An 18,190-nucleotide genomic window follows, 5' to 3' on the forward strand; every position below is an offset into this window, starting at 1 on the left:
AGGTCAAATAAAATAATATACGTTGAATGAAATCAAATATGTTCTATGAAAGCACTCTTTGATCATATAGAGAGCTATATAATTGTTGTTGTTATAACCCCCAAACCATGTACCTAAGGCATGAGACCATAGACAGCTAAGCATTTATTTATTTATTTTTTTAATATTTTTATTTATTTCTAGGAGAGAGAGAGAGACAGCATGAGCAGGGGAGGGACAGAGAGAGAGGGGGTCACAGACTGAAACAGACTCCAGGCTCCGAGCTGGCAGTCAGCACAGAGCCCGACGCGGGGCTCGAACCCACGAACCGCTAGATCATGACCTAAGCGAAAGTCGGATGCTTAACCGACTAAGCCACCATTTAAATGAACTGCCACATGGATTAAGGGAAGACGCATTAATGTTAGAAAAAGGGAGAGAGCTTGAGTTTGGTGCTGGATACTCACTTAGGATTCTACAAATCTCATCATATATCATTGACATGATTTTTAATTGTAGAAATCTTTTTATTTTGCAATTAAATAAGTAAGTTCAGGGAGCACCTGAGTTGGCTTAGCTGGTTAAGTGCCTGACTTTGGCTCAGGTCATGCATGATCTTGTTTCCGGGTTTGAGCCCCGCATTGGACTCTGCTGACAGCTCAGAGCCTGGAGCCTATTTTGAGTTCTCTCTCTCTCTCTCTCTCAAAAATAAATAAATACATTTAAAAAATTAAAAATAAGCTCAGAAAATTTTATTTAGGTCCTGAAGGATCAAGATTTTAACCATCAGATGAACACTGGCCTAATGTGCTTATCTTAGGGATACTTGAGATGACTTTTGTGTTTGAAAGACACCCAGGAAATCTGAGGTAGACCTTAATATGTTTAAAATATTTTATTTATTAGATGAAAATATTTGAACCTAAAACAAAAATCCTTTTCTAGGTTAGTCTGTGCCATTAATGATAATAGCAAACTATCTTTCTCCTCTTAACTATATTACCATCCTTTCTTTGCAATTTTTCTCCCACTACTGGGGCATGTAGATGTCTGGAGGAGGAGGTTTCTGGGATGAGTCTGTCTTGTCTGACAGTAGCATGCATCTAGATGTTCTTGAGATAGGGTCTGAGATAGTCACAGAAGTAGAGAGGGTGAAATCCAGTAAGGTAGTCCTACACATCTGTTCAGGCCCTCTGAAAAATACAAGAACGTCCCCTGCCAGGAAGGTGGCCGATTGTATACAGACCTGTGTCCTGAGCCATGGAAATCGCCCTTTCTGGAGAGCGATGATGCTGAATCTGAAACCGACTGCAGACCAGCCCTGTGGAAGAAAGGAGGTTTCAGAGCATTGAAAGGAGTTTAGCGTTTAGGGCAGAGGCACGAGAGTTGCAAGACCCAGTTTATAGACAGTGAGTGTGAAGTGGACTCACAAACACAGCTCTAACACTGGAGGATAGTTTGTTTTACAAAGAAAGAAAGGGCATTTTATGTAAAGTTTGAACATGGTGACAGACTGATTTGTATAGAAGAGACATTGATATCTGGCCAGAGGTTTCTAATTACAGTCTTCCCCAGGCAGGCAGCTCTAATAGTTTCAGCCAAGGGTATTCTTTGGGAAACTCAGCAGTTTTGGGGGCCTGTTTTTGAGGAGATAAGTTCCAAAGCAGCTCAGTTTTCAGCAGACTTTTTTGAATGAGACTAGAAAGGATCAGTTTTTATCCAAAGTAAATAATATAGGAAAGAGAAAACATAGAAGTGTTGGAAAGGAGATGCACTTCACATTATTTGTAGAAAATATGATTCGGTACTTCTATACTATTAGAACTAGTAAGAATTCAATTAGCTCTTTATATAGATAATTATTATCACAATTCAGTGGCTTTTGTATGTCTTAGCAATAAAATGTGAGAATATTATATGAAAAAGTGTATTCATGGTTGCAACTAAAAATGTAAACAGTAAAATGCTTATTACAGTTTATAAAACAAAACTTAAACACATGGAACACTGTGTAAATTGCTTAAAAATTTAATTAGATGTCTCATTTAATTCCAATCTAAATTTCATCTGGAAATATAAAGAAGTGAACAATTAAAAATTTAAGAAGGAATAATGAGAGCAGTGGCCGATCCAGATAGTAAAGCGTATTATAATGTCAGAGCGATTTAAAACAGCGTGGTGTTGGCACTGCGGTTGACTGAAAGATCAGGGAATCTTCCAGAGCTCCAGATAGGCTCCAGGGACAGTGGTTTACAGTTTGGCCATTAGAGGGAATGCATATGGGGGCTCTGAGCACTCTCATCTCCACCTTAACAAGAATAGCTCTGCTTTTGTGGATTTTATATATTGAGTCCCAATATTTATTTGGTTTCACATCCAAAAGAGTTTTCATTGTCTTAATATACAGTGGAGGGTGACTCAGTAACCAAGATTGGCTTGTGAAACAAATTATGGTGGAGAATCTTGACTCATTTATAGGTAGTGGCACATAATAGCATAGTGTTTCACCATGCTACAAAATTGTAAATTCCAGATGAATTAACAAGTAAAAGCAGGGGTGCCTGGATGGCCCAGTTAGTTAAATGTCTTTGACTCAGGTCATGATCTTACAGTTTGTGGGATCAAGCCCCGTGTTGAGCTCTGCACTGACAGCTCAGAGCCTGTTTGGAATTCTCTCTGTCTCTCTGTCTCTCTCTCTCTCTCTCTCTCTCTCTCAGAGCCTACTTGGAATTCTCTCTCTCTCTCTCTCTCTCTGTCTCTCTCTGCCCACCCCCTTCTCACATGCACATGTGCATGCATGCTCGCTTGCTCTCTCTCTCTCTCGACCCCCAAAATAAATAAACATTAAAAAAAGTGAAACCATAAAAATATGAACAACCTGTTTGTAGATATTTGCATGCTCTCTGGATAAAAGGGATTTGTAAACATAGGACAGAAGTCACAGTGGAAAAAGCTGATGGAACTGTTCATGTCAAAATAGAAAACTTTGCATGTCTCCCAAAAATATCCCCATAAAGCAACAAAAATAATACCTATTATTAATATGCAAAACAATAAATAATATTTAACTACTTAAAGAGCTTTTTATACATTAATAAGGAAAAACAATATCTGGTATCATATCCCATATAATATTCATTTGGAAAAAAACTCTTTATTCTCATTAGTATTTACAGAAGTGTAATTAGAATAACAATAAGATATTACTCTTTTGACCTACTAAGTTGGCAAATACTACTAAAAGATAATGCTGGATACTGGCAAAGTTGTAAGAGAGGCAGATTTAGTTCTGCTTGGTGAGAGTATAAATTGTTAAAATCTTTCTGGAAGCGATTGGCAGTGTCTCAAGAGACATGACAGAGCTCACATCCTTTGACTCGGTAATACTCTAAGAATGTTACATTCAATATTTCCGTTATTAATTGAATTTTTAAAACAATATAAATGCCTGTTCTCGGTGAAGTGTTAATTATGATGCCCATTTTGAAGAATTCATATTATATGGAGGTAATTAAGATAGGTAATGATCGATGCACAGATCATAATATAATAGTTATATTAAATTGATATGTATGGATAGAAAAAAAGCTAGAAGGAAAACACAAATATTAGGAATGGTTAGTATTTTTGTTTGTAGGCCTATGGGTGCATTTTGTTTTCTATAATATAGATATGAGTTCCATTTTTCCAATTTTTACTATCTGAAAATAATATAATTTTGATGTTGATTTTTGAGAAAGAGAGAGAGAGAGCGTGAGCAGGGGAGGGGCAGAGAAGGAGACACAGAATCTGAAGCAGGTTCAGGCTCTGAGCTGTGACCACAGAGCCCAACACGGGTCTTGAATTCACAAACCGTGAGATCATGACCCAAGCCGAAGCTGGATGCTTAACCCACTGAGCCACCCAGCTGCCCCAAATAAGGTCATTTTAAATGATTATTATCCATGGAAAACTTTAGAATTATGTTTTATATTTTGTCATAATTAACATCATTATTACCCAAACCACTTTTAACTTGTCATGATTATCGGAAATATTTATTAGACCTCTATAATCTTCTTATAATTGTCTTAAAAATTGGGAGTCATGTTACTCTCTTCCCAGCTCGAATGCATCCTTGACCCTAGTTTCTAAAGAGGCAGGCACCAGACGGGAAACAAATTGGGGGAACGTCGAAAATCGAAACAAGTGTTGCATAACCATGAAGACCTATTCAAATATTAGTTGCATTGAAAATGTCGGGAAGGATAATTCAGAAAGTTGAATTTTGCAGGGCGTATGCAACGTGACACCTCATAGCCAAGAGAGTGTTGCGGCAACGGGCAATTCCTCAGTCTGCTGTCTGTATGCAGTTACTCAGTCTTCTGTTAGCCTGGGGTGCTGTTTCACTCTGACAGTGGCTTCTTCTCACTGTAGTGTTTGAGTATGGCTGCCTGTGAGTCTGATTGGTGTCTCCGCCATGTGTCGCATTATTTTGATGGTATCGATGTTTTGTTCTGTGAAGGTAATTTCCCTCTCTCTCCTTTGTTCTGTTAATGTTCACACAGCTAGTTCAGTGAAGCTTGTTCACAGCCAGGAACTCTCCTTCTCTGTCTCCCTTCTCTGTCTTGCAGGAATGGAGGGTGGCTTCTGGTGTTTTGTGGCTTCATCATTTCCTTCCTGCCTCTCATCCACTTCATGATGTAATTCTTGGCACTTTTACTTCCTTTGTAGAGTAGGATGTGATGTCATAGAGAAGGGGACAGGGCTATCCAAATTCTCTCAATTGCTGGGAGGAGCTGCCCAGGTGTGCTGAGGGGCCTGTACTCAGGAAGAGAAACAGGGAATCCTCCACAGTGAGTAACCCCACTTTTGAGTGCACCCAAATTTCCATTAAAACATTGCCCAGTACACTGGAGTTTCCTCTTCGGCCCTTTCTAGATTTAATCAGTTTGCCTTTTGGACATTCCCAGTTCAGCTCAATTTTCCTCTTTTTTCTCCCTTGTTCCCTCTCCCCGCTCTTTCCGCCATCCTGTGCCTCTCCCCACCAGTTTCCCTCTTCCTTGCTTGCTTGCTTGTGTATGTCTGTGTCTTTTGACCTCTGCCCATATCTTTTATGAGACCATGAGTGTGCCCAGCATTGCCTATCGTTTGGGATGATGCCCCCCCGTATATATAGTCCATGTGACCACAGCATCGCCTTTCAGTAATTCATAAGTACGCACTGTTCTACTTACAGTTCTTGTTTTGCAAATTCTGTCAGCTGTTTTGTTTTCATGTCTGTTTCTTTCCCACCTTTCTTTCTGATCTAATCGTCCCCTTTTCAGCTCTATGATCAGTTTCCTTCTTGCCTTTTTTTTTAACGAATATTTTTACACTTCAGCCCTCCTCCCTATACAGCTATGCCTATGTTTCTTTATCCCCCTTCCCAGTGTTCAGTTCAGCTCTCCAGCGGCCTCCTCTGTGAGGACAGGTTTCTGTCTTTCCTGCTGACACACCTGTTGCCATCCCCTCCTTCTAGTGTAGCTCACGTTTCTGTATTCTTCAAGGACAGACCAACAACGGCTAAGCGGCTGATCCAGACTGGGAAAGATGGGGACATTTCCTGGGAACTAGAGAGGGGAGAACAGGAAAGTGACCCTAATGGTGAACTGGGGCAGACTGTGTGTCAATCATTGGAGAACCTTGATGAATAGAACCTTTGCTAGTGACCTGGTTGAGATTTGGCCATTGTAGTAGGAGGGATCACACAGCTGTTTTGAACAGATTCAGAAGCCTTTTCAATTTTTTAGTTTTTAAGGTGGCCCTGTTAATTCTTAATAATTAGGATCATTCCAGTAAATCATCATAAATTAGAACTCTACAGTGTGCAGAAGCTTCTGTAGAGCATCTTTAAGTAGGTATTGTTTACCCTTGGAGGAAGTCATTGTGAAGATGTGTGTAGACTTTTTTCCTGTACCCAGAGGTGGCCCCTGTCATCTGTGCTGGTGACAGAATGGGCACTGTTGCTTACTGCTTTCCCACCATGTAGTCAAACCCCTGGATAAAGGAACTTGATTTCTGGGCCTGATGGTCTAAAGACTATGGAAATAATTAGCTATGTCCCATGTATCCCTTACACTTTGTTTAAAACAAGTCCCTTTCACTTAAAAATAGGAGGCCAGAAGGGGAGAGAAAGAAAAATGGGACTCAGTTCATAAAACTGAGATAGGCTGAATGGGAAGAGGAAGGGGTTTACTTGAAATTAACTGGAAAAGGCAGAAGAAAGGAAACTGAGCTGAACTGGAAAACACACACTGTAATGACTTACTTGGGTTTCTGTATGCTTTTTTCCATTTTTGCCATGAAGGAATTTTTTCCTCTTTTTTTTCCTAATACAAAAGAGGTTGATCAAAATGTGAATCCAGTGAGGTTATTTCTAACCAGCACTTTGTTCTCTGTTGGTATTGTCTGGGCTCCATGTTTCCAAGATCCTAGAAATTGAGGAAACATTTTAATGGCCTGAAAATCTGTCTTTAACTATAAATATGAGCAACTTTTAATAAAGGGAATTATATACATTTATTATCTTGGTTTTTTTATGTTTTCACATTTCTTTTTTTTTTTTTTTTTTTGGTGTGTATGCCTTTGTGACAATTTCTTGAAGAATGACCCTCATGTTGCAGAAATTGCCATAAATGTCCAGAAAAGAATTACATTCTCACTTTGGACACCTGAATTGTGTGATGGGACCTTATTTTGACACATCAGCCACTTCCCCTTTAAGACTTTAAAGAAGTATTGCATGATTCACACACTTTTCATTTGGTACACTTCCATGCAATAATCTAGGAATTTTATGTTTATTTTTATTTTTTAGGCACTAGAAAAACACCCCAACTCACCAATGACAGCGAAGCAGATATTGGAAGTCATTCAGAAAGAAGGGTTAAAAGAAACAAGGTCAGTATTCATATTTACATTTTCTATTTGCATTGATTAGTAATGCCATGAATTGCAAAGCAATAGATATATCTAGGTTTTGATATTGTAGTTGATTATGAATTAGGTAATTACCTGCAAATTCTTTTGGGATTGCCAAATATTTAGATGACCCAAGATTTCCTTGGAGCTGCCTGTTGGCTTAATAAATTACATTTGGCAGGTTAATATAGAATGTACTTTGTTCACATGAATTAGCCCTTCATTGGAGTTTCTCCTTGTTCTCTGTCTCTTGTAAGAGAAGGGTTTTGTTTCTGAAAATGAGTAAAGAGGAACACTTTTACAGGCTTAAGAGATAGATTCCAGCATCACTCTGATAAAAACTGAAGTGCCAATAAATGTGGTTGCAAATTTAGACCTCTTATATTTAGAATTCCTGTACTCTGAGTCTCATTAATCAGCTGTTGTGAGCCTTAAAAAAATAATAGTTTTATTGAGATATAAGTCATATACCATAAAATTCACCCATTTAAAACATACACTTCAGTGGACTTTTTTATATTTACAACATTGTGCAGTCAGCACCACTATCTAATTTTAGGACGTTTTCATCACCCCCTAAATGAAACCCCATCCCCATCAAGTAGTCATTGCCCATTCCCTACTCCCTCCAGTTCCTGGTAACCACAATTTGACTTTTTGTGTCTGCTTTGACTATTCTGGACATTTCATAGAAATAGAATTATATAGTATGTATGTAGCTTTCTGTGTCTGGCTTCCTTCGTTTAGCAAAATGTTTTCCAGGCCCATCCATGTGGTAGTGCGAATCAGTACTTCATTCCTTTTTGTTACCAAATAATACTCCATTGTACGAACGTATACTGCACTTTGCTTATCTGTGATTGGCCTCTATTTAGGACAATCTGTGATTGTCCAGATTTGACAGTTTGGGCTTGAGCCATCAGTTTAGGACCATGTTGATGATACTACTCAAGGAGAAAAAAGAAGTTTGTTACAAAGTATGGTAAACATTGAGCTATCATTTGAGTGCATAATCATCCATGTTACACAGAGTTAAAGTTTTTGTATGAACTTGTCTACTTACAAGCCATTGGCATACAGTAGCTGCAGCTTGGTGAAAATAAAGCTGCTGAGCTTCCTTTTGGATGTTTTTAATGACACTGAGATAAAAGTGAGAGCAATAAGTATCCTCCTGAGGCCAACTTTTCCTAAAAACAAATCAGTATTACCTGTAACTCCTACTACTGTAAAGGGTGAGTAACAACAGCTTCTAGCTGTTTAAAATGCATCATTTGTAAGTTTGATTCAGGAGCATCACAATTTAGAGGGGTGTGGGACACCTAGGCTCAAATTTTCATCTCTATGTGGGAGGCTTTTTCTGTCTGTTCTGAAGACAGAGCCTGAGATAATGTAATGACATCATTTGCGATCCTTGTTCCCCCAACAAACTGGAGGCAACAATGGGGAGAGAAGTTGCTGACAGAGCCTAACAGCTCTGGCAAGGATAATCCTGTTCTTCAAAGTCAGACATCAGTGTGAGGAGTTAGGGAACCAAATGGGGACACCTGCAAATTAATTTTCTCCTTGCTGCTGTCAAAAACCCTGAAAATATTTATGCCATTTAGAAGGCACTGAAAGTGTTTGTGCAGCAGCCAAAAGAAAAGAGGAGGTACAAATCTAAGGATATCAACTCCTCTTGAATATGGGCTCTATGCCAGTGGAATCTGCCAATGTAGACATAAAAAGCATCTCCTAGAAGAAGGCTTTTGAAATTTGTTCATTACGATATTCTTCTCAACAGGAGTGACTACTCTGTGATCAGTTGTTATGTACCTTAAGATATAAAATTCCTGTACCTTGCCTCTGAACAGCATTTTAATTACACTTAATTATTGTAACAGCATTATTTCCGATTTTTCAAAATGATGGTCTTCCCGGAATGGTATATTAAATGGCCTGTAAGCATACATAGTTAACAAAACACCAAACAGTGTCTTTAAAAAGTGAGGAACACTGAAATGGAAGACGTAACATGGAATATAGCCCTCCCTCTGCCCCCCTCCACCAATTACTGTGTCCTTCCATAAAGGGAAAAAACAAAACAAAACAAAACAAAACAAAAAAACCTGTTGTTACAAATACTGATAAACCAGTATGGCAATTGTGAAAGTACCTGCCACAAATTCACAAGTCAAATAGGCAAAGGTACAGGCAAAGAAAGAGGCCAGAGTTCCATTTAAGTTCTATTCTGTAAAATCACTTCTGCATTGAAGGCCTCCAACCATACAGTCTGTGTTCTCATTTCTTTCAACTTTCTTCTAATCTCTTCTCTCCTGCCAGTTGTGACCTGTTACATATGGCCAGTGTGTCTGTGACCACTCTTGCCTTGTTTTCTAGTTTGCTTATTATTTAGACTCATTTCAAAAATAAAAGTACATGATTTGAGTGATTTGGCTTTCCTACCTGTTATGTGTGTTGTTTTAAGGAGCAGATTCTGACATTTGTTTTCTCTACTTAATGTACTATTTTGCTACCTTCCAAGTTCTTAAATGTTTTCCAGATATTTATAGTAGCTGAGTAAACGAAGTATAACTGTATTTATTTTTCTTAAGTTACATTCAGAAATTCTGTCATCATCAGGTCATACGTAGCTGCTTAATTTCTAGGTCTTAATGATGTGTTTTGCAAGAAATGCAGATTTGTGACATACCCAATAAAATGGAAGGGAGTGATTGTGAAAGGTACCAAGGTGGCCATGACCTTCTGGTGGTCTCTGTGGGTGAGAGGTGATGGTAGTGGTCCTCCCCCAAACAGTTCACCCTTGTAACTACCATTTCTAGAAAAGAAAGAAGATTGTGTCTTTATTCATCATCATTGTGAACCTGGAATTAAAGTAACGCCATTTGTTTAAAGTACCATTGTGGCAGGGAGGGGGGGTGGGGTGGTCCTTCATTCTGTGTGCCAGGCAGCTCTCCTGTAGCACTGACATCACTGTCCTGTAATTTTGTCCTTGTTTGTCTACCTGTGCCCACTTGTGGGCTCTCCAATGGCAGGGTATCTCCAGCACTCAGCAGACAGTCAATAAGTATTTGTTGAGTAAATTATCTTTCTCAAGATGTTAATTTTCTGGGGGCTCCTGGGTGGCTCAGTCGGTTAAGCGCCGACTTTGGCTCAGGTCATGATCTCATGGTTCGTGAGTTCAAGCCCGGCATTGGGCTCTGGGCTGGCAGCTCAGAGCCTGGAGCCTGCTTTGGATCCTGTGTCTCCCTGTCTTTCTGCCTGTCCCCTGCTCATGTTCTGTCTCTGTCTTTCTTTCAAAAGTAAAATACGCATTTAAACAATTTAAAATAAATGTTAACTTTCTCATGCTTAGTGATGACTTTGATGACTTCTAACTTCCATTTAGAATTAGAAGCTTCTTTTTAACATATGTTGTATTTTTTCCATCTTATTTAATAGTTTGTATATTTTAATCAAAAGAAACCTAACAGTTTTGCGGGACCCCATTGAATATATGCATGCTAATAGTTTCTGGCAGATTATATGTGAGCAAGTAAGGTAATTGTGCGGTTGCCTGTTTTCAAATACTGTAAAAGTGCCTCTGGTTTAAACTTGTAATTTACAATAAAAATACACCAATAATTTTGGCAAAGCTGATACGAGTATTTGAATGTGTTCTGTTTATGTGATATTGTTAATTTATTTTACTGTGGTGAAATTCTTGACACTTTATGCTATCTTTTCCTCTCTTCAAGTGACACTTTAAATTGCATACTTTTCAAGTAGACATGATAAAAAGACGACAGCTTTTCCATATCATGCTCTGTGTATCTTTTTCATGTTATTGATGAAATGTGTAGTGTGTGATTAAATTCTATTTGGAAAAGCCAGACTGATATAAGTACTTTCCATGTGGCTTAAAAAAGGTCAGAAGGACATAGGGGTTTTGTTGAAGAAAAATAACGTGATGGCATGATTGTCTAGAATATTTAATGAAAATATATCTGGCAGGTTTTAATTCCCTTCTGTATAATGACAGAAGATTTTTATCAATATAGTTTTCCTCTGGTCCGTCTATATATTTGTTTTGCTGATTCCAAGTGAGTATTTCCAGGCTTTTATCACTTTGTGTTTATGAGTTGTGAACAATAAGACATAGCTGTTTGAAATGCTTTTCAGATGATCAGAATCTTAGAGTCAATCAAATAGCAAAGGTGCTTGTGTAGACGAGATTAAAATGTGTGTATTCCAATCTGCTTTTGTGGATGGATATTTGATATCCCTGTTTGGACTGCTTGACTAAATATATCCCTCCTCAGGGAGTTAGGGTGCTGCTGTAGAATATGGTCTTGTCTGCAGTAACTTTAGTATGTGTACTGCCAAAGTGAGCACCTGTCTCCAGTAATGAGAAATAGGTTCGTAGAAAAAGAGGAATAACTTTAGTTACCATGTTGGTTTGGATGACATTTGGGGTTGTCCTAATTCTGCTTTACTGTTTATGGTTTGCTTATTCAGAAGTTCTCATTCCTTTACAAAGAGGACTGAGGGGTTTTTGATGCCTGAGGATATGTTTTTCTCTGCTCATGTAATCTTTAAAGTGATCTTTCCAAAGAAGTATGTGCTCTCATATAGTGACATATTCAGGGGCGGCAAGGTCAAGGAGTGAGGCTTGCAGTCCTTACCTCATGAGAGCAGAAGAGACATTCATCAGTGAGGGATAATTTCTTATGTGCTGGGCACTATCATTACGAGATACTTGTTATTAATATAACATGAACCTTGATTTGGTTTTCATATTATTTGCTAATAGGCAAATAGTTTTCTAATGGAGGTAGAGGTATGGCGGTCATAAGACATGCACACTCACACTCACACTCACACACACACAGCAATAAAAAAAACCTGCTGGGTGGGGGCAGGGTGATATTTATGAGGTACATTTTACAAGATTATAGATGTCTTACTTAAAAAAAAATCTGCTAGATTTTGTCAGCCATTTGCAGAGCAACAGCCTATAATTACATACCACAGTAGGGACATTTGAGAAGCTTTATAAACAGTCTCTGTTGTGTTTAGTGTTACTCAGAATATGGACATATTTTTGATTTTGCAATGTGGAACATGAAATTGACAACCCAAGATTTTGTAATTATTCTGGTATCACTGAGAACTTTTTTCTCCTACTGATCATTCTTAGAATAAATTTGAGCTACTTACCTTAAGGTTTTGCATGTTTTCTGTTTTTGCAGTCTCTGTTATGATATGCTGCAATTAGGATCCCCACTTCATACTATTGTTTAGTAAAGATGTTGGATTTTTCTAGGGGGATAAATGTCAGAAAATTCTATTACCATGTATAGTGACAAACAATAAAATTTCTTGGCATTTCTCTTGGTGAGATTTACGTTTCTAATTAGTGCTATAGGAGATGATTCTTTCTCGCTGCTGAAATGTTTTGTCTAGAGATAAGAAAGAAAACACAAATAATTTCTACTGCAAAATCAATTCTTATCTCCAGACTCCATGTTGGCATCCCTCCTTTTACACTGAAATGGTGGTCTAGCTTGTACTGAGGCATTTTAGAATTATTGTGTTAACTCACTGTGTCACCCCTGCCGTATTTGCTACCATCTAATCCTCTCATTGTGGAAATGGTGTGCACAGTCAGCTACTTAGAGGGGGCAAATGAGACAATGGTGTTCTTAAACAGAAACATAGGACAGTCTGCATTTATGTATGCATGTGTATAGGTGTGTGAATGTGAGTATGTAAGCAAGCATTGAGAAAAATTTACCTCTTAGCTGACATAAAATTTTACTTGTCATCATTCCTCAGATTAGAAGTCTCAATCAGTCATTCCCAACTCCCTTCTTCGATGACCCCATGGCCAGTTGGTTCTTAGGTAGTGTTAGTTTTACTGCCTAACTGTATCTTTCTTTCTTTGTATCCCTACTCCTTGCCATTCATTCTGCACTTAAAATTTCTTAACTAATTTTAAGAAATTTGCACACCTGCACTTAAAATTTCTTAACTCATTTTAGTGTAGTATCTTCTTATCTGGTCTAAGTTCAGTCTCCCCGTTTTTAAAAACACTTCCTGAAACAAACACTGTCATTTATGGTAGATTTCTTAACCGACAATCCGTAATACTCCAGAGAATATATTGCACCTCGTAACTGCAACTCAAAAGACACTGTCAGTTGTATGTTTGGTGATAATTAGATGAAATTGGGTATGGTGCTTTTTTCTAGTCACATGGTACCTGAATAAATGCATGATATTCCGAAAACGTAGGGTTTATGATGCAAATGATGAGAACATACATTGTATTTTAGAGTTAGTTGGGAGTGTGAATTTCCAATCTGGTCATTTATATGTATGTTTGGCTTTTCCTAAAATACGTCACTTAAAATGTGAATCAGTGCCATTGTGTGTAATTAACTTGTTTTAAATTGAATGGTATAAAACTGGGTAAATAAGAATTTGAAATTTATACATGGATATCACTAATTGTTTAAAAATGACTTTGCAATCTGTCATAAATTAAACTTTTTAAAATTTTGTTTTTAGTCTCAGGTGCACAACGTAGTGATATGATAGTTCTGTACATTACTCAGTGTTCATCATACATGCAGTTACCATGTGTCACCATACGTTATTACAGGATTATTGACTATATCCCCTATGCTGTACTTGTAATCTCCGTGACATAACTTTTTAAAGATAGGAAACAAGAAATTTATACCTCTTAATCCTATTCTTCTATTCCATCCAACTTTTTTTTAAACTTTTTTTAGAACTTATTGTGAAAACGTGATTTAGGGGAATAAGATTATGTATTACTTTGGAAGCATTTCCCAAGTTAAAAAATAATTATGTGAAACACTACCCGACAAGGTAGAATTCCAGCTCCTATCACTACCTAATCAAACTGCGCTTTGGCAACTTGAAAGCCTTAATAGCCAAGCATCTGATGTTGCAGCCACAGGTGACTACTTGCCTTTGGCTCTCACATTTCCCTGTTAGCTTCTCATGATTTAGGAAGTTAGAAACAGAGCACCATGAGGTATTCATGAGCTGTGTCGTGTGTGTGTGCACGCACATTTGTGTGCACTTCTACTAGTTATCACATTGTTCCATATGAGGCTATAAATAAGATCAGGTCGCTGAATGGGGAGGTAGCACTTTTTAGACACAGTTCCTCACGTTAATGTAATACATTTGGAAAAAGACTCTTCCTGGTTCCCTGACTGAAGTCATATTAATAGTGATTGGCTTAATCTGCTCAGGCTGTCATCACAAAACATCTTAGACTGGGTGGCTTAAACAATAGAAATTTATTTTTTGCAGTTCTGTAGGCTCGAGGTTCCAGGTCAAGGTCCAGCAGGGTAGGTTTCTGGTGTAGGCTCTCTTCCAGGCTTGCAGATGGTCCGCTTTTCAGTGTCCTAACATGTCCTCTCCTGGGTGTGTGGGTGTGCATAGAGAGAGGGTGGGCTCTTTGCTGTCTCTTTTTATAAGGATATTACTCCTATCAGATCAAGGTCCCATCCTTATTAGACCTCATTCAACATTAATCACTTCCTTAGAGGCTCCATCTCCATTACAGCCTCCAATACTGAAGGCTAGGGTTTCACCATATGAATTTGGGGGACACAAAATTTCAGTTCATCCAAATTCAGAATTTGGATCTTTAGATTGCCAGAATTCATGGCATAACATAAGAATATTTCTAGAACTCAGAGTATCTGATTAATCTTGGAGGGTATTCATAACAATATGCTTAACACTATACTATGCTTCTGTTTTTATATACTCCTAATAATGTGTTTTTATGTTATTCTTAATGTATAAGCTGATAGAATAGTTGGCTTAAATTTTGTGTTCAAATATAATGTGTATATTCATATAACATAAATTGATTTGGATTTTATTTGAAACCTTTGGTAAAAATAGCTCTGGTGACTGCATATAACCCTCAAGACATCAATATTCACTAAGGAATGCAATTATAGCTATGAAATAGCCATTTCTTAATACATCTTTTTATTCTGTCAAGCTTTCTTTCTCCATTCTTCCAAATAATTGAACAGAAAAAGGTAATTTAGGTGATTTCAGCCTTATCAAGATCTAGGTATAATTTACTCCAGAAATACTGAGCTCTCTATAAATATTTCAGTGCAGAAATAGAAGCAGAAATGGATATAAAATTACATTGTATGTGAGTCTAAGTATCCTATGCAGATGAAAACCTTTGGAAAGGAATAGGCATTAAACTGGGGTGATTTTATTTAATTTTTTTCTAAGTGGTATTTTTCTCTTTATCTCTTAATTTCATTGCTTGTGCTCTTAATTGCCACATGCCTAAATGATTTTAGTTTTGCTTTGTTGTTTTGAAGTTGACAACATAATTCAAATGCAAAACAGTTGATATGCTGACATGAGGACTTCTTTTTATAGTTGATTTGTTTTCAGAAGAATAAAAATTATGACATTTTGTTAAGCCAGGTTTTCTAAAAGCTACAGTGTGTAATTTCTAAGAACAAGCCTTAGTTCTTTTAGGACAATTAGAGACTATTTGTCCTACAACTCCTGAGATGCCTATGCAGAATCAAAATGACAATTGTGGACTGGGATTCTGCCTGAAATTCAGGCAACTTCCATCAATGTTTTTGTTTGTGTTTGTTTTTTTAAAAAGAAGTTAAGCTCTGTTCTAGGTGCTGTGCAAGGCTTGTAGGCACTCTTCAGTCTGACCAGGTTCACAGCACTCAGGTGTGTAGGTGAGACCTTTGTCTGGAACTTGGTGAAAGTAGGACATTGGAGAAATAAAAATAAAGTTGTGAAGATGTAGGTATCCTAACCTGATGTTAATCAATTCAGTACCTACTATGTGCCTACTCAGCAGTCACTATGTTACATCCTGAGATTTTTGTGGAAGCTTTAAGGCATATATTAATTCCATCAACATTTATTAAGCTCATGCTATGTTTTTGAGACTGTAGAGGTTGCTGGATTAATCGATGAATTAAAGTGTAGTCCCTGCTTTTGAGAGTATAATAACATGGTTCCAGACCATTTTTCTATGTCATTTAATTAGGTCTTCTAATCTCTTCTTTGTGAAGCATGTCTTCAGCCTAGTGCATAATGATTATACATACACACACAAACACATGTATATATATACACATATGTATATGTATATACACACATTCATATAATTTTAAATTTAGGGATTTCTAATTCTCTCTTGAATTTTTCATACAATATATGCTATTCCAACATATCAAGAAGTGTTGTCTTTCCATCACAAATATAAAGCCATTACAGTAAGGAGAACACATCGATGTGTCCATTAATTTGTTTGGCATAGCGTTGAGACACCATGCTCTATGGAGTATGTCCGGCAAATTAATGAGTAGGGGCTTGATGATTTAAAAAATTCGTAACTAAAAAGTCACTTGCTTATATTAGGCCCAATCCTAAAGACTTTACATGAATTATCTTTTTTTAAAAAAATTTTGAGGTGTGTTGATGATGCTGTATTTCCCATTTCACTGATAGGGAAACTGAGGCAGGTGAGATTAAGTAACTTCAGATAATTCATCCAGCTAGCAAGTGGCAAATCTAGGATTTGATGTCTGATTCAGAACCAATTGCATTAAACCTTTTAAAATACTTGTAGCGTGAGCCTAAAACAATTTTGATTCAGGAAAGTATTGGTTATGTGATTCTATTAAGTAAATACCCTCCTCCCTCTTGACACACATATCCCCATTAGCAGCTTTTTGAGCTAATTATTGAGTGTCTTATGTATTACTTACTGAGGTTAACGTCTAGCCTATAAATAGGTGTATCGAGACTCTTCAAGCTTACAACTTAATTATTAATAGGATTGCAGAATGAAAAAGACATTTCCGTAACGCATTTACATTTGGAGAATGCAAAGCCACAGATTAATTTTACCTATTATGCTTGTCCACTGTGAAGAGGATGACTATGAGTGAAGATTTGGGCTTACAGACAGGAGCAAGGCACATTTGGATGCACCTTCTTACTGTTTGTTTTAGGAGGTAATGCTGTGAGGATGGGAAACATGCCTCAGGGAATGGGTGGATCAAAGGCTTCATAGGATTCTCACTCTGTTGTTGATATTGGACTTACAGATTGAAACTTGTTTCTGGGGAGCTTCCTAACTGTGCCCAGTAAAAGCATAATTGCTAACAAAATGTAGACAGCCCAAAAGACAGTTTTAGAGGATGCCATCTATTCCATTTGTGAAACAACTGAATGAAAATAGGTGGGATTAACTAAACTATGCTTAGATGGGGGTCGGGAAGGCTAAATTATGAACATCATTCTCCTTTTAAGAGATGGATCTAGGGTAAGAAAAGGAGGCCCAAATGGATTAAGTGAGTATGGTTTCAGAACCAGCATCACTACATTTTGGGGGGAAATTATCTTAAGTGAAGAATGATTGGATGTCCTTTACTGTCATAGGTAATCTATATCATGACCGTTGATCCATCCTTCTTCATCTCACCCATCCAGTGTATTCCCACTGGGAGGTATAAAAATGCTACTCTTTCCTTTCTGTTTTTATTTTCTACTTTTCAAAAGACAGATGTAAAATTTCCAAGCAGAGCATGTTCTCCTTCAGGCCACTGCAGCTAACCTGAATTCATTCCTTAGTTCTTTTCTAGCAAGTCTGCATGAAATATAACAATTTGTACAATGATTATTATTCAATTTGTTGCTTAATTAATGTTTATTGGTGACCTGTTGGTTCTAGATACAGAAAAAAATAGCACTCATGAAGATTTGTTGGAACAGGTTGTTGCTAGTGGGAAAATCTTAATGGCTTAAATCTTAAATTCTGAAGTGTTGGGATTAGCAAAGATTACTTTGGACTCCCCCTCCCCCTCCACCCTAAGGAGGAAAATGCTGAATCAGGAATACAGAAAGTACTATTTGGAATTACTTAAAATAGTTTTTATTGCTCACTTCTTTTATCCAGCTTTAACATTAGAAATGTTAACTTTTTTAAAATTAGAATTTATTTAGTTTGCTATTTTTTAGGTACTATCCTTTTGAGTCAGCTATCTATAACTTAATTTTCAAAGGTTTATAAATTAGTTTGTATGTTAGATACACTGGTATATTCTTCTTTTCTTATAAAAGTATTCTGAAGAATTGTGAAATAGTGTCTATAGAAGTTTGAGTAGGAACAGATAATTATCTAAATTTTAGATCTAGTCTTTCCCTTAACCCAATTTTGACCCACCAGGTCACTCAA

General features: G+C 37.3%; 1 protein-coding gene across 1 annotated transcript in view; it reads left to right on the plus strand.

The window, feature by feature from the left end:
- ASXL3 (ASXL transcriptional regulator 3) overlaps positions 1–18,190 on the plus strand; it is a 185,969-nt gene that overhangs the window by 26,318 nt on the left and 141,461 nt on the right. Inside the window, exon 2 of the mRNA XM_039257384.1 lies at positions 6,818–6,900. Within this exon, the coding sequence (XP_039113315.1) occupies positions 6,818–6,900 (83 nt within the window). The remainder of the gene's footprint in view (positions 1–6,817; positions 6,901–18,190) is intronic.

This window comes from Hyaena hyaena, unplaced genomic scaffold, assembly GCF_003009895.1.
Source record: "Hyaena hyaena isolate Hyena2069 unplaced genomic scaffold, ASM300989v1 scaffold_616, whole genome shotgun sequence".
NCBI lineage: Eukaryota > Metazoa > Chordata > Mammalia > Carnivora > Hyaenidae > Hyaena > Hyaena hyaena.